Source organism: Bombus vancouverensis, chromosome 4, assembly GCF_051014615.1.
Source record: "Bombus vancouverensis nearcticus chromosome 4, iyBomVanc1_principal, whole genome shotgun sequence".
In the NCBI taxonomy this organism is placed as follows: domain Eukaryota; kingdom Metazoa; phylum Arthropoda; class Insecta; order Hymenoptera; family Apidae; genus Bombus; species Bombus vancouverensis.
This window is the reverse complement of record NC_134914.1, coordinates 8,530,830-8,558,512: the sequence shown is the minus strand read 5'-3', so window position 1 is coordinate 8,558,512 and position 27,683 is coordinate 8,530,830. Positions and strand designations below refer to the sequence as shown.

Genomic DNA, 27,683 nt, shown 5'->3' with positions numbered 1-27,683 from the left:
ACAAATTAGCAAAAGGATATTATAATATCGTGTGTTACGGATGCTGGGGTGCACTTTAAGATAATGTTTAAAAGGAAGTGGTTGATAAAATTATAATTACCACTTCCTTTCTTTTCTTAACGTTTCGAGTTTGGTTCAGTAGAAAAAATACTGCGCTTTTAGGCACTACTAAAAGTATTATATCTTAAAACTAATGTCTTTGTGAATAAGTAGTAGATTATATTTTAACAGATGATTTCTCGAGGTTCTTACCAAATTGCTAATATGGAAGCAGCCAAAGCAGCGAGACGGGACCAGTCTTATAGAAGCTGTGTTTTATCACTGATAATATTCTTTTTTCTCTGTATGATTCTTATCCTAGTCAGTTTACCATGGAAATTATACCGCTCCTACAATTCTGAAGAAAAAGGTGAATATGCAGGAACAACGCAGGTAAGCTTATTTTTGATATTATGAAAATTGTGGCAGAAAACAATTTGATAAAGATAATTATATCGACACAGCATCATTATCGCGAACATCATACAGAACATGAAACTGAAAGAACAACCAGCACTACGGATTCAATTAAATTGTTAATTACTACAACTTCTATGCATGAAACGAATTCAATAGAAGTAGAAACAGAAACAACATTAAACTTTGAAGTATTCACCGAAAACTCTCGTGTAATAAATGATACAAATTCAGATATTGTTGATTCATCTAAATCTAATATCGAGACTACTGCTGAAGATATATCACAGACGGAAATTTACAAGGAAACTGCAACTGAAGAATTCGATAATTCAATAAAAGTAGGAACAGAAACAACATTAAACTTTGAAGTATTCACCGAAAACTCTCGTGTAATAAATGATACAAATTTAGATATTGTTGATTCATCTAAATCTAATATCGAGACTACTGCGGAAGATTTCTCACAGACGAAAACTTACAAGGAAACTGCAGCTAAAGAATTCGATAATTCTTCGACGACCAATATTAATATTACAGAAAATAGTACATCAATTTCGACGAAAGAAAATCAAGAAACAGATACTACAGACCAATATACTACAGAAACTTTTACTACTATTGACTCAGATTATATTAATCAAGAAACTCCCCTTGAGGTCGAAGAGTCGACAGAAGATGTTATTAAATTGACAATGAAAGAAGAAAATGTCACGATTAAATCTACCACTAAGGATCAACAAAACGAACGATATTCTTCAATATTAAACAATGAGACTACAAGTACGACTTTTAGTTCTCCAATTGATAAGCCAGTGTGTCACGAGGGTGAATGCAAAAATTTGGCCAGCAAGATATTATTTTACATGAATCATACGGTTGACCCATGTGAAGATTTTTATGAATACGCTTGCGGTAATTTCGAGAACAATCCTCAAATCGTAGAATGGAATTTGGAAGATGTAGCTTATCAACGTATTTTAGGTGAGTATAGTTCGGCTTTTTACTATATAAAAAAAAATTACTTTGTCAATAAACTATTCTTTAAATATTTTTCAATTCTTAATTGATAAATATTATGTAATATCAAGTACTAAATATTTAACTTTGTTTCTAAATTATATTTCTTTTTTTCTAATCCTTTTTCTAAATAATTCTGTATAAAGTATTCTATGAAGCATTATTTAGAAAAGTATACAAAAGAAGTAAAAATCTAAAAAGTGGCGATTCTCACATGCAACACATTGTTTTAATTTGAATCAGGACAAATGCAGGAAGAAAATGAGAAAAATATATCGTCTATTTTCACCGCCTATTACAACAGTTGCATACAATACGAGAGTATCAATCAGACAGAAAGAATCAAGCTGGGTACGGAAAAATTACACATCTAATTATATAGTTTCTAACTTTGAATACAAGTTTAATGTATAAGAAATAATATAACGTTTTTCTTATAGCGAGAGAGGCGTTAGGCAAGGTAGGCAAGTTTTATACTAAAAAAACATGGCCTAAAAAGCATATAAACTTTACCGAACTACTCGCTACACTATTATTAAAAAACAGGTAAGAAATTGAAGACAATGGCTGTACAAAATTATAGCATATCACGTTCACTTAACATATTTATCGTTTGCTTTTCTAATTCTTTAGCACTTTACTGTTCGACATAGTTCCGGATCTTGACGAATATTCTCCGACATTCACTCTTAAAATAAGCCCAACGACATACGATGATCTTTTTGAGATAGACGAAAATAACGAACCCTGTTACGCAAATAAATTTGAAAGAGAGAACGAAACGGTGAATCTAGAAGAATTATATATGGAATATAAAACGTGCAAAGTACATATATAGACATGTATATCAATCGAGACAAGAAAAAGCATGCTCTGTTAATGAAAACTTATAACAAATGTGTCTTTCTTATTTTATTTTATTAGGTTGATACGAAAAAGCTAATAAAATCCATTACCGAAGCCTTGACGATGCTTGGGGTATTCAACGAGCCGAATATTGCTCAGAACATTAATCTTACAATCATTAACATCGATCTGTGTATATTGCAATCATTTATCGCAGTAAGTTTATCGAGTTCTTCTCACAATCGAACGCGTTCCCTCGATTCTTTTTTATGTTTCAGAATTTTCCGTCTAAGAACAAGATCCGCGAGGCGGAACTTATGAAAAATTACACTCTCGTCACTGTCAAACAATTGGATAGCGAGTTTAAAATCGTAAGGGAGAGTTTATACCCGTTTAAGTTAAGCTAATTCGTTCGATCAAATGGATATATTATGTAACATACTTGTAGATAAATTGGACGCATCTAATTTACTTGTTAACGAACGAAAAGGTTCAGCCGGAAGTAAAAGTGCAGGTTTATTTTTACGATGCCCTATCTAAAGGATTGAAAAATCTGGAAAAGTTCGAAGATGACCCGATGACATTGCATAATGCATTATTAGGATTGTATGTACACAATCTGTATCACAAGGTATAGTTATATTCCCTGATTAACGTCCTCTTTTATGTCTGTTTTTTTTGTATTGTATTTTTCTTCATTTCATTTTTGTCTTTGTTTGTTTCTAGTTAATTATATCAAAACATCCAGATGTTAAAAAACACTGCCTTCGCGTAGCTGCCAACGTTTTAATCCCAGAAGCTTCGAATTTATACATCTCTTCGTTTACAAATGATCAACTTACGTATATGAATAGAACTGTAAGTTCATATACTCTGATTACTCGAAAAGATTGTTTACTAGGTGACTAATCAGTATCATATAATTTAATAGATATATAGTTTATTTGAGACACTTAAGGAGACCCTAAAATTAAAACTCACGAATGTAACATGGATTACAGAAGCGGAACGTAACGCATTGATTGCAAAAATAAATAATCTTAATGTTGCCGTACCTGATATTTCATACTATACTGATAGCGAATCAACTTATAGAAAAATTCTAGCAAATCAGGTACGAAAAACTATTTCGGTTTCTAATGAGATAATGAGCACATGTGCATAATTGTTTATATAATATCAAAAAAAGATTAAAGAATACTATAATAACTAAAAGTTATTGAATGAAATGTTAACGATAGTCTAATTTTAGATAAATCTGACAAATAACTATTTCGAAAATTCAGTGATTTTGATGCAAAGGTACCGAAAATTAATATATGCAGAATTATCTACAAAGCCGGGGTATTCTGCACAAATGTAAGTTTTTAATTGAAATTATATATATGAAATAGTTTAAAGTTGTTGAACTATATACATTAATATATAGATGGACACATTACGCAACACCGTACCAATCTAAAGGGCTCGCGATTTACGGATTAAACCTCGTTGTAATACCTTATGGTGTAATTGATTGGTCCATGAAATACAATGAATCTTCATTTAATTACATAAAACTGGCGACACTTGGTAACATAATAGCACACCAAATTGCACATCATTTTGACGCAACTGGTATATTAGCAATATACAATTTTATAATATACTAGTGACCAATGTTATAGATCTGTAACTTATTAGTATACTTTCGAGAAAATTCAGAAAAATCTTATCGTCTATATATACTTTTTTAATATATATCGCTAGGTATTTATTATTGGAATGGAAATCGCAATGCCAGTTCTCTATTAAACGATAATGATTCTACAAACATGAATTTCAAAGATTACATTGACTATCAGCGAAATGTTCTCTATAAAAATTCTATGGCTATGACATTATCATTTACAGGACAGAACATACTTTATAAGGTGAATTCATATATTTTTCTTTCTATAAAATCGTTACGATGTAAAAATATTATTTTAAAGTAATACGTTTAATTAGGTACGTCTTTTTAAACGCAATAACTCTCTTTTTGTTTAAACACGTTTTAGATTTCCCAATTAACTCTAAATGAACGTCTGTCCGAGGCGATGGGACTCAGATTAGCCTACGATACTTTGGCTCAATTGATGTCTAGAGAATCGTGGCTTTATCTTCCATGGCTTGAACTGGATTTCAATAAGTTATTTTACCTCATCTATGCTCAGGTACTCTTGTTATAGTAAGATTTATGGCATTGACATTTTGAATAAAATAACAATCGTTATGACTATTACCATTACCTTTTTATCATTGTTTTTATAGATGTACTGTACAAAGTCTCCACTTACGTCATCGTATATATCATTGTATGAGAACGAACAGTTACCAAATCGAATTCATATTTTTGTTTCTGCATCCAACAATAGGCTTCTCGGTGAAACCTGGAACTGTCCAGAAGGTTCACGGATAATGCCAAGTTATGTATGCAGTGCATTTCCGTATATTCAGTGTAACGAAGAAGCTACGATAACGTAACGTGACGCAGTAATTGTATAAACTACGATTCGTAAATGATACGACGATCAATTTTTTTATAAGGAAGCGTTTTTAATTGGTAACGACGCTCTTCATTTATTCTCAGGAACATATTTTTCATAACATTCACACGCAAACAGGCGCAGTATGCAAAAATCAGACGAACTCAGGTATTCAACAGCCTATTACATTCGAAACTGCGGCTTTGTATGATCTTATAATGCGACTAGAAAATTTGACAGTGTAAATAATTCACCCTTAAGTCGAACGTTCCTTGTTGTGGATTTGTTTACAACTGCTTCTTTTCCAGCAAACCCATAGATTTTGTAGAATGAACCATGTCCCCTAGAACACACATAAATTGTTACAAACATTCATTAGTCCAATATTCTATCTACCAATGATGGACTGAGCTGTGACAAAAAATGTATATTTATATAATAAAATGTATATTAATTTAAAAATATTTTCATGCATTCATATGTATAATTATTCTTAAATCATTTTTACACTTATTATTATGGTATATATCTATATATTCTTATGTAAACACGTATAAAAATTCATATTTTTCAATATCAAGAACAAAAAACAAAAGCATCCATAACAAAATTTATTTGAGTTTTATAACATTCAGTCAAATAACAGATTGCAAATGATTTATATGACACTCTTGCTTTATATTTAACAGCCAGTTAATTATATGTCAATAGCCCAGTACACTATCGGCTTAAACATTATTTAGAGGAATGTAGTAGACATCACACATACCACTGCTAGGGGTTACATCCAGATGACTGTTGTCTAATTGAGTGATACACTGTTTTGAAGTAGTTTTCTTTTCTGTCTGAAAAGACAAGAATCATGCAAAGGACATAGAAAAAAAGACACAAATAACCATACAGTTAGTTACAAAATTTCAAATTTAATTTTTAAACTAAATACCTCAAAGTACCGGTGCCACAGAACACAGCCATAGACACAAAGAACTGAGATTAGGGACTGGCAAAGTAGCCACAAAAGAATGTTTAGTGCTTGAGTACGTTCAAATAATGCAGCACCATGCCTTATGCATAACAAAGCTTCTGTAACCATAATTGCACCATAGACCCAACACTGAGTCCCTACTCTACTACATGTTGGATCTGTTACATACATGTAGTATTGCCTATAATTATGTTAAAATATTATGGTTCTTATGTAATAAATTGTTATAGCTGTTGTAATAAAAATTTATGTTTAATATATATCTAGCTTATTCTATTATAATTCTTCCCTACCTAACAGAAGGTGCAACTATAACTCCAACTAATACCAATCTTGCCACAACAAATGGATGAGAGGGTGGAAATTCGTATACATGTTTCAAGAAAAATGTATTTAGTTCTGAAACCTGCCAGAATATTACCAACTGACATAGAGCAACAAATCTCATATATGTACAAGTTGGATCCAACCATCTAATAGCAGTCCAACTACCAGGTGTAAATTGTAGCATTGCCCTTTTCAATTTTCCAGTAGTGCTCTCAATGTCAAGGATGCTTACCCATTTATATTCTCTCATTTCTAATAGAGAGCAAATTTTTAATCCAACCCAAATACCCAAACCATTACAGACAACAACATCAAGTATAAAAGCATCCCACCAGCATTCCACGAAATTTGGTAGTAAATGAGCAAATGCTATTTCTGTTACTTCCCACATAACACTAATGGCCCAAAGAATACCAAGATGACGAATAAGGATTGCTTTAAAGGCCCATCCTAAAAAATGAGCTACTGCAAAAATATCTAAATGGTTCCATATCTTTTCAACTGTGATTTCCGAACAATTAACACCGTATTCTTTGTCCATATCAATGTGAAATGACGCCAAGCGAGGATCTATCCAAACAAAGATTTTTCTGACTGTTTCATAATCTTGAAACAGCATAAATAATAGGCCCATTAGATATAGTACACTACAGCCAAATACGAGTCTCCACACGACAGGATGAGGTCTCGTAAATGGTCCATTTGGAAATGTAAGTATTGATATAATCAGAAAAAAAAATATAATACAAAGTATTCCAGCCCAAATGTTATCCTCGACACTGGTAGTATTCCTGTATTAAATTAATACCGATATTTACAAGAATTAACATATGTATAATAAGATAATTTGAATATTTAATTACCTAGTGAATGCGGAATATATTACAGCACCGATTGAGATGAGAAGCAATGTAATGCTGTGCGGTTTATAAAAAAATTCGATCGAAATATCATCAACCGGTCTTTCATTGATATTGGGGAAACTGTCCGTACCGTGTCGTAATTTGTGTCCTTCTATGTTATCTGCACTACTTCGGCAATTTACAACCTTATTTTCATCATTTTTTACGAGTCTCTCTAAGAGACCGTCATTTATGGACTCTTCATTAGTTGTCATCCCGATTAAATAATTATTTGTTTTAAAATCGTATCCTGATCATTTCATACGTTGTTTCGCCATGTTCTCGTCTTTTTTGGTTTCAATGTGCACTACCACGCTATTGAGGAATTTACAAATCACAGCAGGCACGAATAATGAATCAAGAAAGTATTACAGTGATCAGTTTACTTCCATTTATGTGAATACAGTTAAAGAAAAAGAAAGAGATTTGACGAATTATCTTGCTTGCAAGTCAGCTGATTGGACATCGGACACGAATGTATTTCTTTGCGAACACGCGATTATATAGATAACATTATACGGGTTCAAGAACTCTCATGATGGGGTAGACCTCTTTTATGAAGTTCTTGTATCTTCCGCCAAAATTAAGTCGCTGCAGTCGAGTTGTGAGTGGATTCATATGAACTTGTAATTTTCTTCTTTCAAAGCAAAACTTTTTTTTCAATAAGTTTCACTATAAAAATATGCCAGAGTTTCTGGTGAGTACACCAAAAAATGTCCGAAATACAAAGGTTAACTATAAAATTGTTTTTATAATTGTTTATATAAAACTACTTATAACTCGATCGCAGAGCCGCTATTTATAGTACTGCAGCGGCGGATTAAGGAACTTGTAATTTTCTTCTTTCAAAGCAAAACTTTTTTTTCAGTAAGTTTCACTATAAAAATATGCCAGAGTTTCTGGTGAGTACACCAAAAAATGTCCGAAATACAAAGGTTAACTATAAAATTGTTTTTATAATTGTTTATATAAAACTACTTATAACTCGATCGCAGAGCCGCTATTTATAGTACTGCAGCGGCGGATTAAGGAACTTGTAATTTTCTTCTTTCAAAGCAAAACTTTTTTTTCAATAAGTTTCACTATAAAAATACGCCAGAGTTTCTGGTGAGTACACCAAAAAATGTCCGAAATACAAAGGTTAACTATAAAATTGTTTTTATAATTGTTTATATAAAACTACTTATAACTCGATCGCAGAACCGCTATTTATAGTACTGCAGCGGCGGATTAAGGAACTATGCTACAAAGAAGCGTCTACCCCCACCACGGCAGTTTCAGGAAGTTTACGATCACAGTATCCGTAGATGTGCAGTATTAAACAGCTGTACTGATGTCATCACTACTTCCTACACCATAATAGGATTCTTCCGTCTGTTATTGCTCTTTGTTATTAATATTGTTATATATTTTTTCGAAAAATTCTTATATTTCTAATAGAAGATGGCAGATTATTTGGACATTGAAGCACAAGAAAGTGAGGTAAGTAATAAAATGATACAATACGGCCATTTGTAAACATAGAATCTAATGTTTCATGATTTCGTAGGAGGAGGACCAACTTGATGTTAAAGAAAAGAAAAAACTTAAAAAATTAAAAGAGATGGAGGACAGTGAGGATGAAGATGATGATGAAGGTATATGAAAATGTTTGATACAAACAAGTATTTAGTTACTGCTTCTTTCAAAGCTTTTGAAGGTTCTAGAAAATACATTATTACTTTAGAATACATTAAATATTAGGATCAAGATTTATACATCATTAATAATATGTAAATTAATATTTACTAATACTTAAAAACATCTTCCTTTAAATTATATGTACGTTTAATATTTAGAAGATGAAGGAGAAGTTCCAGGACTTATTGATGATAATTCTATCGATGATGATAATGATGGCGAGGATAGTGATAATTCTAGAAAACGTAAAAAAAGTGATGATGAAGATTTTGATGATCGTTTAGAAGATGAAGATTATGACCTACTTGAAGAAAATTTAGGAGTTAAAGTTGAAAGGGTATATATAGTTGAAAAAAAACTATATAAAATATTTCAAATTTATATTTGATACAATTTTTTAAATATTATATCATTTTTTAGAAACGTCGTTTTAAGCGTTTACGTAGAATACAAGATGAAGAGTCAGAAGTGGAAGAAGAAAGAGAAATAAATGATGAAAGAGATGCTATTGCCAACGAATTGTTTCAAGGTTCTGGAGACGTAAGTTTTTAAGTAGAATGTATATTTGAATTGTTTAGTAATTTACTAATTTAAAAAAATTAACTACTCTCATTTTGCTATATAGGAAGATGAAGAAAGAAGTGAAGTTAGCCATAGAGGTGAAGCGGAAGGGTATAGTGAGGAAGAAAGTGATGATGAAGACGATTTTATTGTGGATGGTGATGGAATACCCATAACTGAAAAGAGGAAAAAGAAAAGACCTGTATTTTCAGATGCGTAAGTACTGTTTCTATTCTTAAAATAAACTATAAAATTTCATTATGATATAGTTATTTATTTTTTTATTATATTTTTATTATAGTGCATTGCAAGAAGCCCAAGATACTTTTGGCATTGATTTTGATTATGACGAATTTGGAAAATATGGAGAGGATGCGTTTGAAGAGGAAGACGAAGATGAATATATTCATGACGAGATAGAAAACCGCCCAAGGCCATCAAAAAAACATCTTAAGAGAAAGAGTACAAGGAAAAGTATTTTTGAAGTATATGAACCCAGTGAACTTATACGCGGACATTTCACCGATGTAGACAATGAGGTAATAATTCGAATTAATTTTAATTTATCATCAGTGATTATAATTAAATTTAATATTATATTTATATAACATTATATATATATATACTATTATAACTTTTGTCTATTTTAGATTCGTACTACAGACATTCCTGAACGCATGCAACTTCGCGCTGTTCCCATTATACCTACAGTGGAAGGTTCGGATGAATTAGATCTTGAAGCCAAATGGATATATAAACAGGCATTTTGTCAACCAACAATTTCAATACAAGATTCTCATCTAAATGAAGAAGCCAAAGAAAGAGCTAAAAAGGGTCCGCAAACAATCGGCAAAATTAAGAAAGCCTTAGATTTTATGCGTAATCAGAACTTCGAAGTTCCGTTTATTGCATTTTATAGAAAAGAATATGTGTTGCCAGAGTTAAACATCAACGATTTGTGGAAAATTTATAAGTTTGACGTAAAATGGTGCTATCTGAAACAAAAAAAAGAAAATTTATTGAAACTCTTTGAGAAGATGAGGAATTTTCAATTAGATGAGATTATGAAAAATCCTGATGCTCCATTACCCGACAACATACGAGTTATTAAGGACAATGATATTGAACGACTTAAAAATGCTCATACTTTTGAAGAATTAAATGATATTTATCGACATTTTATGTTGTATTATAATCAGGATGTGTCATCCATGCAAGAAATTGCACATAAGAAGGAAAAACAAGCACAAAGGAAAGCTAAATTGGAAAAAAGAAAGCAACGACTTGCAGAAGCTGAAGAAAATGGAGATCTATCTGAAATTCCTGATGCAGAGGATGAAGAAGAAGAAATAAACGAATCATTAAAGCAGCCAGTTAGAAAAGGTCCTTACTATATTTGCAGAAAAGCTGGATTAGACGGATTTACTAAAAGATTTGGTCTCTCACCCGAGCATTTTGCTGAAAATCTTCGAGACAATTATCAACGTCATGAAGTAGATCAAGATCCAATAGAACCTGCAATAGCAGCAAATGAATTTTGTTCTGCAATATTTACGACAAGTGACGAAGTAGTTAAAGCTGCACAATTAATGGTTGCGATTCAGTTGGCGCACGAACCATTAGTTCGTAAATGTGTTAGAGAAATGTATATGGAAAGAGCAAAAGTATCCGTAAAACCAACTAAAAAAGGAATAAAGGAGATAGATGAAGGGCATGCCATTTATGGATTAAAATATCTTAAAAATAAGCCTGTACGGGATCTTGTTGGTGATCAATTCTTAAAACTAATTGTAGCAGAAGAAGATAAATTAATTACACTTTACTTTAGTGACATGATAGAAGGAAATACTAGCAATAATTATATCGATGAAATAAAGCAACTATATTATAGGGACGAATTTAGTAAAAGTGTCCAAGATTGGAATGCATTAAGAACTGGTAGTGTTGAAATAGCTTTAAATCGGATTATTATACCTCAATTGAAAAAAGAATTGAGATCCAATCTTTTGTTAGAAGCAAAAGAATGCGTTATGAAAGCGTGTTGCCGCAAAATGTACAATTGGATAAAAATTGCTCCATATACTTGTGAATTTCCTGATGAAGATGACGAAGATTGGAATACTAGCAAAGGAATTCGTGTGATGGGTTTGGCATATGTGCCTGATCCGTCTCAAGCAGCCTTTACTTGCATAATTTCTCCAGAAGGAGAATGTACTGATTACCTAAAATTACCGCATTTATTGAAACGTAAAAATAGTTTTAGGGAAAATGAAAAGATATTGAAAGAGGTAGACTTACTAGGAATCAAAAATTTTATTGCCACAAAGAAACCACATGTTGTGGTAGTAAGTGGTGAATCTAGAGAAGCATTAATGATAGTATCTGATATAAAAGGATGCATAGCTAATCTTGCAGAAGAAGCACAATTTCCTACAATCCCAGTGGAAATATGTGACAATGAACTTACTAAAGTTTATGCAAATAGTAACAGAGGTATATCTGAGTTCAGAGATTATCCAGAAGTATTAAGACAAGCTATATCTTTAGCGAGAAAAATACAAGATCCTCTATTAGAATTCTCTCAGTTGTGTACCATAGATGAAGAAATTCTGTGCCTTAAATATCATCCTTTGCAAGATCAACTTCCTAAAGATGATCTTATAGAAAATTTATATTTGGAATTTATAAATCGTATAAATGAAGTAGGAGTAGATTTAAATAAAGCAGTTCAGCAGCCTTATACAGCGAACCTAGTACAATTTGTGTGTGGCTTAGGACCTAGAAAAGGACAGGCTCTCATTAAGATTTTGAAACAAACTAATCAGAGACTAGAAAATAGAACACAGCTTATAACAGCATGTCATATGGGACCTAAAGTATTTGTTAATTGTGCTGGTTTTATTAAAATTGATACAAATAGTTTAGGAGATAGCACAGAGGCATATGTAGAAGTACTGGATGGCTCACGTGTACATCCAGAGACATATGAATGGGCAAGAAAAATGGCAGTAGATGCTTTAGAGTATGATGATGAAGATGCAAATCCTGCTGGTGCCCTAGAAGAAATTCTTGAATCACCAGAAAGATTAAAAGATTTAGATTTGGATGCATTTGCAGAGGAGCTTGAAAGACAGGGTTTTGGAAACAAGTGCATTACTCTTTACGATATAAGAGCTGAACTGAACTGTAGATACAAAGACCTCCGTGTACCTTACCAATCTCTAAATACTGAAAAATTATTTGATATTTTGACTAAAGAAACTCCGGAAACTTTCTATGTCGGTAAATTAGTTTTGGCAACAGTTGTTGGTATAAGTCATAGAAGACCTCAAGGAGATCAATTAGATCAAGCGAATCCTGTTCGAAATGATGAAACCGGATTATGGCAATGCCCATTTTGCTTGAAAAACGATTTTCCAGAATTGTCCGAGGTATGGAATCATTTTGATGCCGGTGCATGTCCGGGAAAAGCAACTGGAATTCGTTTAAGGTTGGATAATGGAATATCTGGATATATTCACGTAAAAAATCTGTCTGATAAACATGTCGCTAATCCAGAGGAAAGAGTACGTGTCGGACAAGTAATTCATTGTCGCATAATTAAGATTGAAGTAGAACGATTTAGTGTCGAATGTACTAGCAAGACGAGTGATCTTATTGATAAAAATCACGAATGGAGGTAAAGTATCAACAAATAATTATAATAACTTTATTTATAATCATTTCAACAAGTTCCTCAATTAATATTTTACGTGTATTCTTTTTAGACCTCAGCGAGACGTTTATTATGAAGCAGAGGCAGAAGAAAAAGATACGAAAACAGAGGAGGATGCTAAGAAATTGCAGCAACGACAAACTTATGTAAAACGTGTTATAATTCATCCTAGTTTCCATAATATAAGTTTTGCAGAAGCTGAAAAGTTAATGTTAACTGTGAAGCAAGGGGAAGCAATAATACGACCTAGCAGTAAGGGATTCGATCATTTGACCGTAACATGGAAAGTCACAGAAAATATTTATCAACATATTGATATAAGGGAAGAAGGCAAAGAAAATACATTTTCTTTGGGTCGCAGTTTATGGATTGGCAATGAAGAATTCGAAGATTTGGATGAAATTATCGCTAGACATATTAATCCGATGGCTGCTTATACTTCGGAACTTTTAGATTTTAAATATTACAAAACAAGTGTAGAAGGCATTAAAGATAAAGCAGAAGAAATTTTGAAGGAACAGAAGAAGCAAAATCCTGGAGGGATACCATATATTGTGTCTGCAGCTAAAGTATGTTCGAAAATATTTAATATTTGCTTATATTCCTACTTCAAAATTTTTATTTTTCAATTAAATTAATATTTTTTGTTATACATTTTAGAATTATCCTGGAAAATTTTTACTTTCGTATTTACCACGAATTCGTTGCCGTCATGAATATGTTACTGTAATACCTGATGGATTTCGATTTAGAGGTCAAATGTTTAATAGAATAAATGACTTGTTCCGCTGGTTCAAAGAACACTTTAGAGATCCTATACCAGGACAAGCTACACCTGGTACTCCACATGGAACTATGACTTCCAGAACACCATACAATGGTACTCCAGGACTGAATGGTGAGTCTCATATTACTAAGAATTTGGATCCTATGATAACTTTTATTCTACTGAAATTAACTTCCTTTTTGTCTGTTTCTTTTTTTTTCAGGAGTGAATCCAGATACAATACAGAGGGTAGCACAGAATATGCCACACCACTTGTTACATTCACTCTCAAAAGTAGCAAATCAAACTCCACATCATTATCCACCATACACTCCAGGAGCTGCTAGTGTTAATAACTATGGAATGTATGGAAGTACGCCTTATACACCTTCCGGCCAAACTCCGTTTATGACCCCCTACCATACACCACACCACACGCCCCATCATCCACAAACACCTAATCACTCTCAAGGACCATTCTTACAACCAATTCCTCCAGCAATGAATTCAAATTCACATAGAACTGCAAGATCACATAGATCTGTCTCTAGTACTTCTGATGCAACGAATTGGACAAAAGCGGCGGAAGCATGGGCTCGATCAAAGCAATCTTCAAAAGAATTGTAAGTTGTCTATATCAAAATATATCAAAAATCAATGAAATCATAATATATCAAAATATATCAAAATCATAATGAAATATTCATTTTCTAATTTTAGTAATACTACTCCAAGATACAATGAATCTAGAAAAACAGCACGAAATCAAGAAGCTCAAAATGGGAGAGCAACTCCACGCAATAGAACCCCATCTGCTCGTACTCCGTCTTATAAATCTCCTAAAGAAACTCCATTTACAAATTCTAGTCCCCGGAGTATGTCTTTAAGTGGAGATGGTACTCCCCTATATGATGAAAGTTGGTAATCATATGTTTTACATGTATATGTAGCTAGAACAATTGGTTATTTGAAACAATACTCTACTGAATAGAGTATACTTTATTACCAAAAGAAAAAGAGTAAGGTAAACCATAAATGTGTATGGTTCTATTTTCTGCCAATTGGCACAAAGCGTTTTCTATATCAAATATTTATTACTAGTACAAATTATACACTTTTTATAGAATCTTTACCGAGATTTTTGTTACGAATGTTTGATCGAGAAGTGTCTAATGTATATAAATAAAAGGAGGAAATTAACAGAATTGACTTAATGCCAATTTTATATTTCAGTTTAGCAAAACATATCAAGCAAATGTTGTTTTCCCTCTTTATATGTACATAATGTTTGAAATATTCTACCTCAATGATATTACATCTCCAAACTATCAATTCTATACAATATATCTGTCTATATTTGCTCAAATATATCATATTACCATTTAGTTCCATAAATTATTCAAACACAGATACTGCCTTAATTCAAAAATATATGTATAAATTTTATTTGTATAATAATTGACTTACTACTGATATATTAATCTAGGCACATGCAATTTTGATATATATTTTATTATAAAAGATTAGAAACATTAAACATGTGTTAAGTAAAATGTTCTTTCTTTCCAACCCTTCATAAACTAATGATCATAGTTACAAACGTCATCATTTTGATTTTGATTGATTTTTAATAATTGTTTAATGTATATAACAATAATATATATTTAAAAAATACTTTCAATATATATTAAAAAATTTGATAATGTATAAATAATCATACTTAGTACACAAAAAAAGCATGTTCCTTTGTTTTAAAGATTATTTTATAGTTATAAAACAGAATATATATGAAACATATACATGCATTTTATTAAATATTTTGCATAATGATTTGCATAATTGACTGACATGATTTTAATAATGTAAACTGGCTACTTACTATAAAGAAAAATAAAACAAAATTTTCACATTTTTCAGTAATAAATAGAAATAAAAGTAATAATGATTAGTTAAAATCTTAACGAATATATGGCGTTTTCTCGTAAAATCATCGAAACCAGTTATAACGACTCGACCATATTTGGAACGGATTTTTACGTTCTGATGGTCGCACAACGGTCGTCGGTCATAACTTCCCACACATTGGTACGCACGTTGCTGGAGATGCAGACATATGATTCATCCAAAATGAATCTTTTTTGAACTGTGTGACTGTGTTTCAGTCAAAAATATAAATGCATGTATTTTCACAATGCTTCCACTGTACTATTATAGATTATTTATTATAAATTATATTTTAATCATAGAAATTGCATAAAATGACTCGCGATAATTATAAGCAATTCAATAAAATCATTAGGTCTTTTAAATTCATAAGTATATAATTAAATATTATCGAATTATGTATTTATGATAAATAATGACAAACATATCTTAATAAGACATAATGTGATATAACGTAAATATGAATAGAATACATTAAGGAAACTGTGATTACCTTGCTTAAGTACATTGTATTTACAATGGTTATCTTTTAAACAATGAAAACGGTACTGCGAATGCGTAGTAAAAGACCCGCGTGACACGTCCTGGTACAATTCAGCCAACGCTTCAAATTCAAACGAACCAATCTCGATGAACCGATCACTTAGCTTAACCAATGAGAACTCACGAATGTTCGAGCACTTTGACAAAACGTACGTATATGTCGTATGTGTAGCCGAACGTTCACCAGTGTGAATCGCTGAAATACACAGAGATACTTGCATGTCGCAATAAAAGCAGCCAGCAAGCCAGCAAGTCCACCGACCGTCCAGATCTCTTAGCAGTCCTAGCATTGTCAAGTGCGTGCGTGATTGTTCCTGTCGCAGGATCTACTTTTACTCTTCAATAATTACTTATTTATTCTTTTAAAGGGAAAACAGGTAAGTTAATTTGTTTATTTCCAATTTATGACGGTAAGTTCACGAGGTGATAAAGGGACGCCACCGAGTACGAACAAAGAGACACCGCTTATTCTAGTGTATGCTTAATCAATATTCAATACCAAACAAAGAGAGTGCTGTTGTTTTTGTACAATAACCCTAATCGACATCTTCCGCATTCGATTTACAGCGTGACTGCAGTACGTTTTTTCGAACGCGATCATGCGTAGAAGTAATCGTAACTTCGACTTTCCGTGATTGTATTTAAATTTATTAAAATACAAAATAAATTTATTATAATATTTTTCGTAAAATATAGAAGAGAATACTGAAAACGATTTTTCGTGAAGTCACTGAACGTCAAGCCAAAGTAAATTTGACATATATTCGTGAGGCTGGTTCATTGCACTCTATATACTGTACATCGTACAGACAGCTTCGAATAATTTCAAATACCGTTTACTTCGTTTATGTAAGAATAACACGCAATAATGCCTTGTCTTTTCCTAGAAAGTTATTACCCTTTCATGGTATACAGGTGTATTATAAGACACTTCTTCCAGGAATAAAATCTTTTCGATCCTTCAGGAATTTGGCCACAATATAAATAGCATATAGTTTCCTTATATACCTCCTTTGTTTGAAATGAACTTTCTAGATGGGATTATTACATTAAAAATTGCAAAACATGTCCGAAAGTTAATGTAGTTTACATGAAACAAGAAATAAATATTCGCAAAAAATACTATCTAGCTTTTTTCACACTCAGTTTATAAAATGAAAGATATTCTTTTACAGTGATATACAGCTACGGCAGCAATGGCTACGGCTACTGAGTCGCCTGTTAACAACGAATGTAAGTGATGAAATCTTTGAACAAAGATATTAATCGATTATTTCCTATAACAATTTCTCCAGTTAACTCCAGATATTTGTGATCTATATCATACTATCTTGAGTATTAACAAAGAATTGCGATAAGGTATACAATATATACGTGACATGTACATTATACATCTTATATATAATACATAATATGTTTACGTTTCTTATTGTTATTTATCCAAATTGATAGCTTATTTTAAGAAAGTAATGAATATATTTTATCAAATATACATTCCATGCACGTTAAGTATATACATGTATACATTGTTCGATCTTCTACAATCAGTATGTACTACACGTCAACGATGTTATTTACGATACGATAGTTCGATACACCTATATACATATTTATATATTTGTAACGACAACTTTCTTCCAGTTATTGTTCTGTCGAGTTTCGTAAATTGCCACGAGCAATGAGCCAAAATTCCGTGTCGAATAAAAAGGTAGTCGTGAATTGTATGTAATACGATTTTTACACTTTTGGATGACAAAGTCAGTACGACAAAGGATCGTTAATTAGGAAGGCAATTTAGATGGCAGTAGGAACACACCCTAAGGCAGCGAAAAGTAGATAGTTGCTGAGAAGAGGTCAGAGCCCTCCATTGGCGTCCTCGGAGAAGTGCAGCCTGCACTTCACCGTGGCAACTGCAGCTTGTCTCAACTGCAGTGCTTGAACGCCTTTCAGTGGTTCTCAACTACCAGCAATTTTAATATATAAAAATGTGTTTCTTCAGTAAATCGCTGTTGCGATATTTTTATATTTGTGCAAATAGAGTATTTATTCTATCTAAACATGATAAATTGTTCTATTTTCACACTTTTTTCTTTTTATAGTTATATTATATACTTCAGCTCTTAAGATTGCTTGATATATTAGTTCAGACGTAATTTAAAGTTTCCTTGTAACTGTAGAGTCAATATTTATGAGCGTGACTTTTTATGATTGTCATATTGGAGCTGAACATTTTTTTCCTCCGGAAGGCTTTGATAGTCAATACCGATTAAATAAAATATAGAAAAATGATACAATGATGAGTTAAACACAATTTAAAAAATTATCAAAAGATTATATGAAATTTAAAAAATGATCAAACGATGGATTATATGAAATTTAAAAAATAATCATTGCATTACAACCTATCTCCAGGTTTGTTCTAAATTTTTTACAGAATGGAATATAATGTAAGATACATATAACGAAACATACGTGCTCCATGGGTTAAGTATAGATTTTTTTATGTATTAATTGAATGCGACAATTCTATAGCTATCTGTAATTTCGCAATGCGAATAATTATATGGAAAGTGATTGTATTGATCTTTCATTATCGGACTGTACATGGTGTAACGGGACCCGCATAAGTGTTGTGTATCGATAAATAATGCTGTTTCACAATTGAACGCTGTGTCAGCTGCTAGCGTGCGATTTGAAGCCTCGTTCCTCGCTCTTTTCAGATCGGCTTCTCTCGTCGTACCGAAGGATGAGATTCAAGTTTCTCTTACACGCGTGAAAGAGAGCAGTTCGGTTAACTCTCGGTAGTATTTAAACAGCGTACACATGGTAACATCGAAGTGCGTAGGTTAATCTGATTGTCTGGTGCAAGATATATCGGATGAAATGTCCATAAGTGATTTCCCTCGGTGAAACTCACCGTTGAATTTCTTCCTACCATAAAGGGTATGCGACGATAAACCATATTTTAAAACGATGCACCTTTCTTGACTGGTCAACTACAACTTTTACTTCTATTTCTTGTCTTTCTTTTCATTAACGCTTCTTTAAATCATCCAATTAAACGTAACGAGCGAGTGAAACTCATTAAACATCGTATAAGATCGAGACATTCCATGGATCTCCTTTTCCTCTTCGGGTAAATAGATTTTTTAACGAATTGCTATCGGGCAGTTGTTACTTATTATTTATTTGCTTGAGAATAAAATGATTTTCTTTGCTGTACAAGGGAAATGTAATAGTATTAGTATCATCTGCTGTCAGCTGTACAGTGAGATTTAAATGAAGATATCAGAAAGGTTGAAATTTAAAAAGAATCCTTGGCAAACGGCGAGATTCGGTTTCGAGGTACTTCCATTAGAATACGTCACTCCGATTTCTGCGCAATTTACCACGGTTCGTGACCAGTAGAAAAAGGGGCGACTGCATTATTAACATCGCCTGTTCCCTCGTTCCGAGTTCTGAAAATATTCCACGATATCGATCCACGTGTAGGAGATTCATTCATTTTACGGCATATCCTTCGATTGTAATGCGTCACGGAGTTCCGACATTGCAATTGTTCGATCGTTTCTGTCAAATGGAAAAGTTTACGGAACAACGAATATCGTTTGCGTCCTACATTTTCTGGCTTCGATTTGTTTTAGTATTGTTTTCTACATTTGTTTCGACCGATTTTACCAATTCGTGGGATTATTAAAATACTGCGAAAAATAACCACAGAGGATAAAAAAAAGATGAATACGATGTACGGTCAGTCGGATCCGAAGATACGAAGGGTGTGTCCATAGACAAAACAGAAGATACAGTTTCGTAAAAAGAGCAATCTATTTCGAGTGTCAATGTAGAGCTATCGAGAAGGGCAAAAAATATTGATGGATCGTTTAGATATGAGGGTGGGTGAACGACTGAATTATTCCTCGCGAAACGAAATCACGTTCTACGTCGATCGAAGAAATATAACAATAAAGTCGAAGTTGAAGTTTTATCAAATGTCAGGAAATTAAGAGGCTTTTGTGTGTTCCGAGGGTTCAAGTAAATTCAAGTAGAAGTGCTTAACACAGATACCGGAACAATCGAAACAAGGTTTCTCAGCACTCTACAAATGCTCTTCAAGGCGCATACTGCAAAGTCGTCAGTTCGAAGATCGCATCCTCGGTGTCGCAACCAAGCAAGGGCAGGATCTAGCGAGCGGTAGGGCTTGATTTATAGTTGCGAAATAGGGCGCCGGTTATATAAAATATTCGCAAACTTTCAAATCGATATGCTGCGGGAAAATGATTAACACAAAGATCTTTAGATACTGTAATCTCATCTCTGTACAATATTACGATATTATTTCACTACATTTTCTTACAATTCTATCAGTTATACAAAAGAAAATGTTCGAAAGAAATCTATCGATTATATGTGTAAGAACTACCATATCTTCGATGATAGATATTCCAGCTACAGTTAAACGAAATTCAATTTCAATATTTTCGATAATGATCTAATTCTAACTTTAATTCCTACTAATTCTAACATAGCAAAAATTAAACGCGGGACTATGCTTCGACAAACTGCGGAATGTGGCGAAGATCGTGATAAGAAGATATCGTCCATTGATCAGCAGGCTGGTGGTACGAGGTTGAGTCAAAGTATAAGAAGCTTGACGGTGGTTGGAGTTAGACAGATGGTATTTTACGCCTCCACGTAGCTTCCACACGTGCCTAGCGACCGGCAGCCGGGTCCACGATATAGGCATGTTAAGGTTGCTCGAGGTGGAGGTTGGAGGTTGGAGGTTAGTAGAGGTGGAAGGGTGGCTTGTCGTCGGGTAGGCTACTCGCTGCAGTGGGGAGTGGTCTGCCACGACTAGGGGCGCAAGAGGCGCCAGTCGGTGGATATTGAGCGACGCCCGGCGTCGTGGCGCACTGTGCGGATCAGTCGCCCTCCAGCCACCGCCCCAGATACGAGTTCAGCCACTTCCGGCCTTTCTTCTTGCTCGTTGGACGTGTCCTCTCGCCGACTCTTCTGCGCTCCCTTTTTTCATTCTCGTAGCCGTTTTCGCCAAGCTCTTTAATTTCGCTAAATACGGACCACGATTCGCGGGCAGCAGCGAGTAAACAAACGCTAGAAATATGCTGATCGGTCTTGTGCGCGATTCAGTGCTGCAGTGCTTCTGTCACAGCTGCAAAGCACCTTTGGGCATCGTAGGTGAGTTCTGTATTTGATAAAAATTGTCGTCTTTGCTAGGAAGGAAGATGTGCAACCGATCTTCGTATTTTCTTCTTTTATTTTTTATCTTTTTGTTTCTATGGTAATTCATTTGCGGGCTATGCAGAGAACTAGTAGGGGAGGAGGAGTCGATATCGCGGTGAATGACTCCTACGATCGAAGTGATCCGCTAAATTCGTGACCAGACATTTCTTTTAATCTAATTTTATATGGTATCGTTGCATGCAGTTTTACGTGGAATTTTTTCACCTCTATTCATTCTCGCTACTTACTACCTTTGATATCGCGATCGTTAAATCAATTCTGTAACAACTCCTTGTTTATCTTATTCGTCTTACCTGCCTTGATTTTTTCAATTAAAAAAATGTAAATTATCAATAACTCCTTTTGCTTTTGACAAGGTTCGAATATGTTATGTTTAAATAACTTTGAGGCACAGAGAAACGTGACGATTTCCTCCTCGAACATCCCTCAAACGTTCTCCTTTTAAATACATGTTTTTTGAACTTGATGGTCGGTGTATTTTTACCGCAGTCTACGGTGGTCGATATCACGTTGGTATCGTATTATCTTAGGTACCTGCAGTTCGATCAATTTCTCTACCCTCTACCAATTGGTACTCGTAGTGTACTCGTGTATCATCGATATTACTATCCACATCAAAAGTTTATTACACCGGTAGCATCATTATTCTCCATTATATTTTTTATATAACTCAATATTACATAATTTGGTGTGTTAATATTATTTTTGTTTTATTATTTTCAAAGCTTGGCGTATACTTTAACACAATAAGCACGGTAATTTGATCGAATCGATATTTCCCATTTTAAATCTTGACTTATGTTGAGCTTGTGCAGATACCTATACAGATTTAAGAAATAGTCGGTACGAATGTGCTCCATGAGGAAAGCTTCCACAAAATTCGCTACGATCGGGGTGCGGCCCAAGATGGCCACCCTTGGCTTTGTTGACCTTTGTTAACCGATAGGAGACGGTTGCATCGATTTCCCGTTAATTAAAACACGATTCCTATTTCCCTGGTCCCTACGGTAATACGACACTCATTGATTCTCAATTTTCGAAGCGGGAGGCAGAAGGGGCAATGCGCCCTTCAAGAAGCCCAGCGGCAAAGGAAAACCGCGAACCAAGCAACCGAAGAAAGTAAAGTTCATCAGTGAGTATACGTCGTTTTTTAATTAACGAGTCTTGCCGTCGATCCATTAACTTTCGAATTGCACCAGTACCTACGTAATCGGACGCTTAATCGCGTTTGAATTAAGTTTAATTAACAGCGCTTGACTTTTACTCAAGAACCGTATAAAGTCGATGATGTGGAAAGAAAGTAGAAAGCTTTATCGTTTAACGATATATCCTTGTTATTTTATATGTTATTGCTTGCTAGACGGTATTTTATCGATTGAAAATTGCACAACCTTTTGATCGATTTTCCGTGCAAATTGCGCTCGCTGCAAAGTGCAACGAACTCGACTCGAATAGTCGCCAATATGTCGCCGGTGAATTATAAATCGAAGGCGGCGAATGTCGGAGAACGCTCCGTTGCGGTGTACGGTAGGGTGGCCGCTGAAAGGTGCGTGTGCCGACGCTAGACGTCGCGGCGCCTAGAGACAATCGTCTCGTGGGCTGATCGATCCTTCCTTCTTGTGGTCTGAGTCATACTTCCGTAACTCGTGCACTTCGAAGCGAACCCGAGATGAATGGGATCGAGAAATCTTCCGCCAAAGTGGATTGTGTCTCGCCGGCCTGGGGGACTGGATGTTTTTAATTGCACCTTGCGCTCGATGGGGGACGCGTAAAATAATTAATGAATCATGAAGGTTTACCATCCCGTCGTTATGCGTATGTAGATTTTTGCTACGTTACGAGTAGCGATAATTAATTTGTTTTGCACTTACGCAATTGGTTGATTTAATGAAAATTAATTCTTCAATTATGTTAACATTTGAATAATTGTTTTTAATTTGTAAAATTGTACTCAAGTTAGTATGTTTAATATATTGAAGCAAATATTATTAATAATTCTGAATAATTCCAAGGATTTGAAATTAACAATATATTTACCGATACATTTTGCTTATTAACGCGTTTATAGCAACTGAGATTCGATGCCAAGAGAAGTCCAAAGGTGGATTGTGCTATGAGGTAATCTTAGCAGAGCCAACAGTACAGAAGAGAGCACCGTCACCCCCACAGACAAGTCCGACTCAACAAGTCGCTATTGAAGACAAGCTTCGAGCAGCGGAGGAAAGAAGACTTTCTTTGGAAGCTCATAAACTTGCTGCTCTTGCTGCTAAGCTTAGCAAAATTGAAGAGGCAGCTCGCAAAAAAGATGAACTTAGCGCTGCTTTCATTGCTGCGACGCGTGAATCTTTAGATGCTAAGATGAATAATACAGAAGAGAAGCGAGAGGCGCACATTGCGGAACTGAAAAACAAGTTGAAAGAGCACGTTAGTTGAGATCTTCCTTTATTTGCATATATTCATCGAATAAATGTTATCATGTTTTTTCTATTTTTGATTATAGTTAGAAAGTGTAGAGAAAACTCGCTTGAGTCTTGAACAGCAGACTCAGGAGGTTCGTTGTGCCGTTGAAGAAAAGCTGAAAACTGCCGCCGCTCAACGGGACGAGAATATTAAGAGGATGCTGGATCGTCTAAAAGAACATGTCAGTCTTCGATATTATTGATTAGTAAAATAAAATATCCCTTTTATATATTATTTAATCTCATTTTTTTATTATTAGGAGGAGCAAGTTGCCCGCGTACGCCAAGGACTAACCGAGCGTGTGCAACAACTTGAATCTCAGATTCAAGGCAAGTTAGATCAAGCTCACGAACGCCGTCAGAATATTGAACGCGAACAGAAAGAGAAGCTGCGCATTCATGTAAGTCGTATGCATTATTCATTAACTTAGACTTTGGTATTAGTTTTATGGGTTTTCTATTAGATTGTTTTGGCAACTACCAGGAAGGATTTCTCGCTTCTGTAGAAGTAACACCTGTTTTGGTCAAGTTTTGAAAACACGAGTACACGGGAATGTAGTTTTCCAAACTTGGTTGTTTTCTTAGTGGAAATCCTTTCTTACACACTGTCGACAATGTTACCCAATAAGGGAATTTGAAATGGTCGTTTAGAACACTGTGAAGATAGCAAAAGTGCGTCAGATGGCGGATGAGTGCGCCACGAGAGAACTTCTGGTGAAAAAGTTCGAATTTGACAAGAGGGTTTCTACTGCGGAGCAGAACCGACAGCGAGAGATTCAACGTCGTGTGCAGGCTATTCGCCAGCATGTAATTTCGCCCTCTTTTTGTTGATTCAATATTCTTATTGTCTCTCACCTCCTACCACCATGAGATATTGGCTTATATTATACCCGTTTCGTTGATTGAGTTTCAGTAGAAATTTTATGAACTTCAGTAGCATACGGTTATCATTAGAACGTTTAATGAATTTTAATCGTGCTTTGTCATATTATGTTGCAGAAAATATTCCTCATAGGAATTCAGTTATATTATGTATAATTATATATCTAATTTTTTATCATTTTCTTTTCAGCATGATCCTGCATTTATGAGCTACTATACCTGATGGATGTTAGCTTAATATCACCTCTAGCATGATACATTTAAACATTATTATTTTAGAATAGTTGAATCTCGTAAACTTACGCTTAAAATATCATTCCTATTTTTCTTGTTCTAAAGGAGAGGCGCGCCGAGATGGTAAGACAGAATAAGGCAGCTCTGTCCGAGCAATCTGTCCTGCCCGCTGAAAAGGAAACTGCCAGTTCTGGGTAAACATAACGTCATTCTTGATCGCTATCCTCGTTAAAATACCTTTTCATCGTTATAAAATTGGGGAAAGAGGAGAGCGGGATTTGACTACCGCTTGCAGAGTCACTCGCTGAATAGATCGTCGGAGTTACGTGTTTGAATTTTGAAATAAACTAAAACTAAGGAGTTGCACTCGCTGTGCTTTACGAGACTCCATTACGCTTGGTGCCATTTTCGTTCGCTGGAAGAAAATTAAGGAACTTAATGCAAGCGATTTAATCGTAGTTGGAGAGATTTGCAATTTTAACGGCTTTATTTTATTACAGTTAGATAAAACATTCAAAATGATTCAAAGAAACGTTTATATTATGGAGAATTAACTGGTTATTTTTCTCCCACTTACTACTCGTGCAAAGAATATCACTGTCTTTATCTAACTACACTCATTTCTTTTTTTTAAATGTACACGAATACATAGACGTAAGCCCTAACCTTAACCTAATCCTAACCTCGGTTGAAAGATAGGACATGTAAAATATTTTCAGTTATAATGTGCCTACCACTTACACGATTGTGGATCTTCTAGAAGGTGGCATTAAAAATATCTTATATGTTTGTGATCAATTGTGTATGTTAGAGTCTAATATTTTACAACTTTTATAATGCTTGTTTCAGTACATTTCCTTCTTTTGATACCTACAATGTTGTTATTTCATTAATTACCCCGTTAAAAAATTATTCTGTTTATATTTGAAATTAAAAAAGGTCATAGTGATTATCGGAGTTAAACGTTAAAAAATTTTTTCTCCTGATAAAGACTCTTTTTATCCTTCATTTTTTTCTTACATAGTTTTTGATTTCTGCTTTTGTTCGTTAAAAAGTTTGCTTTTATTCGTAGATTAATCATAGAGTACTACCGCTACAATTAGATCGTAAGTGGTAATTGCGACCATATGTGTGTACAGTACAGTACATATATGATAAGTATATGTGTATGGTTCGTGCCGACATGTAAGCACACTTATAATATATATAATAGTGCTTTATACTAGGCTTGAAAACTTTAAAACCATTTTGTACTCGATCATTGTAATATTACTGCGCTAACAGAACAACAACATTTACGAAATATGTAGTCTAATTGAATATGATAATATGATGCTTCTGTGATGACTTAATTATTTGTCAAAATGTGTAGTCTTTAAGTGAGAGTGTGAGAGAGAGAAAGGAGGAGCGAAAGACATTTGATTCCTCTATGCTTGTATGGATACCGTGGCTTAGGGGCCTTAATTTCGTTCGCATTATATATCATCGCTGGAAGTATTTAAAAATATAACAAAATCCGTATCAGGGCAAAGTTTTCACAGAAATTTTCCTTCGCGTAATGAAATAGTCAGCTGATGGTTCCTCGGTCTTCTAAGATACTCGTATATATATAATGGGGATACCACAAATGGAAGGAAACTTTTAGCTTTGGTCACGGTATCGTCACAAAATAAAAGGAGTAAAAAGAAAATATGTCGCAGTGATATTGCAACCGATATCCTACGGTCTTAGATATTGATACTACACAAAAAATTTTTACAAAGGGCTATTGCAGAAATGTTAACGCGAGAAAAAATAAATTAATTAAAAAACAGAGATTGAAAGGAAAAAAAGAAGCATTAGAACTTTTACGTCGACGAATATATAACTGTAACCTACATTGCTGAGTGTTGCGGTTAATTCGGCACGTGTTGCAATGTCAAGAAAAGGACGAAAAGTTTTGATTTTTCTTGTAGTTATGACACGTGTCGAATAACGTCTATTTTTGCATAATTGTTGTGATCTTTTGCAAAATGTATTTCGTATAATTATTATATAGATGCCCGACGTATGTATGTTATGATTGTCTTTTTCGATCTACGTTATGATATATAAATATTATAGATTTCTACGCGATGGTATATATATATATATGGTATATATATATATTATACGGTTATGATATGTACGTATGGTTTCTTGTGAGCTTTGGTAATTGTCTTATAGTGGTGCGAAGAAGCAAATCAATTCTTGCAAAACCATTATTGCAAAATAAATTTTTATTGGATCAGAAATATATCGCGAGAAACCAATTTCTTAACGATATATTGATTGCCTTTGATATTCTTTGTTCAATTTTTAGTTCGGATAAATGTGTTCGTGAAAGAGAACCTGATTGTGTGAAGTAAACGGACATACCTACACGCACTTACGTTTGTTTGTTTTTATTACAAATTCCCTTTGAGTGCTCCTCTTTGATATATAGCATAAATTAGAATATCTTCATTTTACAAAATGTTAGTTATTTTAACTTAAATTTTAAAATTTTTTTATAACGCATAGATCTTGGCGCCGCGATTTTATAACTCATGATTTAGATATAACCGACTATCGATAAA

General features: G+C 33.9%; 4 protein-coding genes across 11 annotated transcripts; 3 read left to right on the top strand and 1 right to left on the bottom strand.

Moving 5' to 3' along the window:
- The first annotated feature begins 152 nt into the window (after nucleotides 1-152).
- LOC117156885 (neprilysin-1) lies at nucleotides 153-6,074 on the top strand. The gene is made up of 15 exons (XM_076617982.1): nucleotides 153-432; nucleotides 504-1,440; nucleotides 1,720-1,827; nucleotides 1,917-2,022; nucleotides 2,110-2,302; nucleotides 2,401-2,538; nucleotides 2,601-2,693; nucleotides 2,771-2,953; nucleotides 3,049-3,180; nucleotides 3,254-3,436; nucleotides 3,575-3,681; nucleotides 3,752-3,939; nucleotides 4,072-4,235; nucleotides 4,362-4,517; nucleotides 4,615-6,074. Exons 1-15 carry the CDS (start codon nucleotides 232-234, stop codon nucleotides 4,825-4,827), a joined length of 3,102 nt encoding a protein of 1,033 aa, XP_076474097.1. The 5' UTR covers nucleotides 153-231; the 3' UTR covers nucleotides 4,828-6,074.
- On the bottom strand, nucleotides 3,923-7,507 carry l(3)77CDf (phosphatidylserine synthase 1 homolog l(3)77CDf). Of its 3 annotated transcripts, XM_076617985.1 has the most exons (6): nucleotides 7,005-7,507; nucleotides 6,108-6,932; nucleotides 5,773-5,995; nucleotides 5,599-5,674; nucleotides 5,084-5,172; nucleotides 3,923-4,739 (listed from the first exon to the last, which is right to left on the bottom strand). In XM_076617985.1, the coding sequence occupies exons 1-5, from the start codon at nucleotides 7,256-7,258 to the stop codon at nucleotides 5,117-5,119; spliced, it is 1,434 nt and encodes a 477-aa protein (XP_076474100.1). In that variant the 5' UTR covers nucleotides 7,259-7,507; the 3' UTR covers nucleotides 3,923-4,739; nucleotides 5,084-5,116. The 3 variants fall into 3 exon arrangements, with proteins under 3 accessions (XP_076474100.1, XP_076474101.1, XP_033190225.1); XM_076617986.1 differs by lacking the exon at nucleotides 5,599-5,674; XM_033334334.2 differs by lacking the exon at nucleotides 3,923-4,739 and having other exon boundaries at nucleotides 4,879-5,172.
- A 130-nt stretch (nucleotides 7,508-7,637) lies between these two features.
- On the top strand, nucleotides 7,638-14,974 carry LOC117156879 (transcription elongation factor SPT6). Of its 4 annotated transcripts, none has more exons than XM_076617981.1 (12): nucleotides 7,638-7,740; nucleotides 8,244-8,525; nucleotides 8,593-8,680; nucleotides 8,882-9,060; nucleotides 9,144-9,263; nucleotides 9,349-9,500; nucleotides 9,586-9,823; nucleotides 9,935-12,963; nucleotides 13,052-13,568; nucleotides 13,660-13,897; nucleotides 13,989-14,388; nucleotides 14,486-14,974. In XM_076617981.1, the coding sequence occupies exons 2-12, from the start codon at nucleotides 8,487-8,489 to the stop codon at nucleotides 14,688-14,690; spliced, it is 5,205 nt and encodes a 1,734-aa protein (XP_076474096.1). In that variant the 5' UTR covers nucleotides 7,638-7,740; nucleotides 8,244-8,486; the 3' UTR covers nucleotides 14,691-14,974. The 4 variants fall into 4 exon arrangements, with proteins under 4 accessions (XP_076474096.1, XP_076474095.1, XP_076474093.1 ...); XM_076617980.1 differs by lacking the exon at nucleotides 7,638-7,740 and adding an exon at nucleotides 7,901-7,945; XM_076617978.1 differs by lacking the exon at nucleotides 7,638-7,740 and adding an exon at nucleotides 8,040-8,150.
- A 1,476-nt stretch (nucleotides 14,975-16,450) lies between these two features.
- stai (stathmin) lies at nucleotides 16,451-27,492 on the top strand. Of its 3 annotated transcripts, none has more exons than XM_033334422.2 (7): nucleotides 16,451-16,629; nucleotides 17,428-17,485; nucleotides 23,580-23,935; nucleotides 24,012-24,152; nucleotides 24,231-24,371; nucleotides 24,622-24,777; nucleotides 25,192-27,492. In XM_033334422.2, exons 2-7 carry the CDS (start codon nucleotides 17,449-17,451, stop codon nucleotides 25,282-25,284), a joined length of 924 nt encoding a protein of 307 aa, XP_033190313.1. In that variant the 5' UTR covers nucleotides 16,451-16,629; nucleotides 17,428-17,448; the 3' UTR covers nucleotides 25,285-27,492. The 3 variants fall into 3 exon arrangements, with proteins under 3 accessions (XP_033190313.1, XP_033190312.1, XP_033190314.1); XM_033334421.2 differs by lacking the exons at nucleotides 16,451-16,629; nucleotides 17,428-17,485 and adding exons at nucleotides 21,140-21,445; nucleotides 22,554-22,643; XM_033334423.2 differs by lacking the exons at nucleotides 16,451-16,629; nucleotides 17,428-17,485; nucleotides 24,622-24,777 and adding exons at nucleotides 21,148-21,445; nucleotides 22,554-22,643.
- Nucleotides 27,493-27,683: the final 191 nt, after the last annotated feature.

What these genes read in the sequence shown, in the direction of transcription:
- LOC117156885 (XM_076617982.1), top strand. Translation starts at nt 232, where the DNA reads ATGATTTCTCGAGGTTCTTACCAAATTGCTAATATGGAAGCAGCCAAA. An exon ending in GACAGAACATACTTTATAAG is followed by an intron (nt 4,236 to 4,361) that starts GTGAATTCATAT and finishes AACACGTTTTAG; the next exon opens with ATTTCCCAATTAACTCTAAA. An exon ending in TTTACCTCATCTATGCTCAG is followed by an intron (nt 4,518 to 4,614) that starts GTACTCTTGTTA and finishes TTGTTTTTATAG; the next exon opens with ATGTACTGTACAAAGTCTCC.
- LOC117156879 (XM_076617981.1), top strand. Translation starts at nt 8,487, where the DNA reads ATGGCAGATTATTTGGACATTGAAGCACAAGAAAGTGAG. An exon ending in TGTTTCAAGGTTCTGGAGAC is followed by an intron (nt 9,264 to 9,348) that starts GTAAGTTTTTAA and finishes TTTGCTATATAG; the next exon opens with GAAGATGAAGAAAGAAGTGA. An exon ending in TCACCGATGTAGACAATGAG is followed by an intron (nt 9,824 to 9,934) that starts GTAATAATTCGA and finishes TGTCTATTTTAG; the next exon opens with ATTCGTACTACAGACATTCC.
- stai (XM_033334421.2), top strand. Translation starts at nt 21,370, where the DNA reads ATGCTGATCGGTCTTGTGCGCGATTCAGTGCTGCAGTGCTTCTGTCAC. An exon ending in AAGAGAAGCTGCGCATTCAT is followed by an intron (nt 24,372 to 24,621) that starts GTAAGTCGTATG and finishes ATGGTCGTTTAG; the next exon opens with AACACTGTGAAGATAGCAAA. An exon ending in TGCAGGCTATTCGCCAGCAT is followed by an intron (nt 24,778 to 25,191) that starts GTAATTTCGCCC and finishes CTTGTTCTAAAG; the next exon opens with GAGAGGCGCGCCGAGATGGT.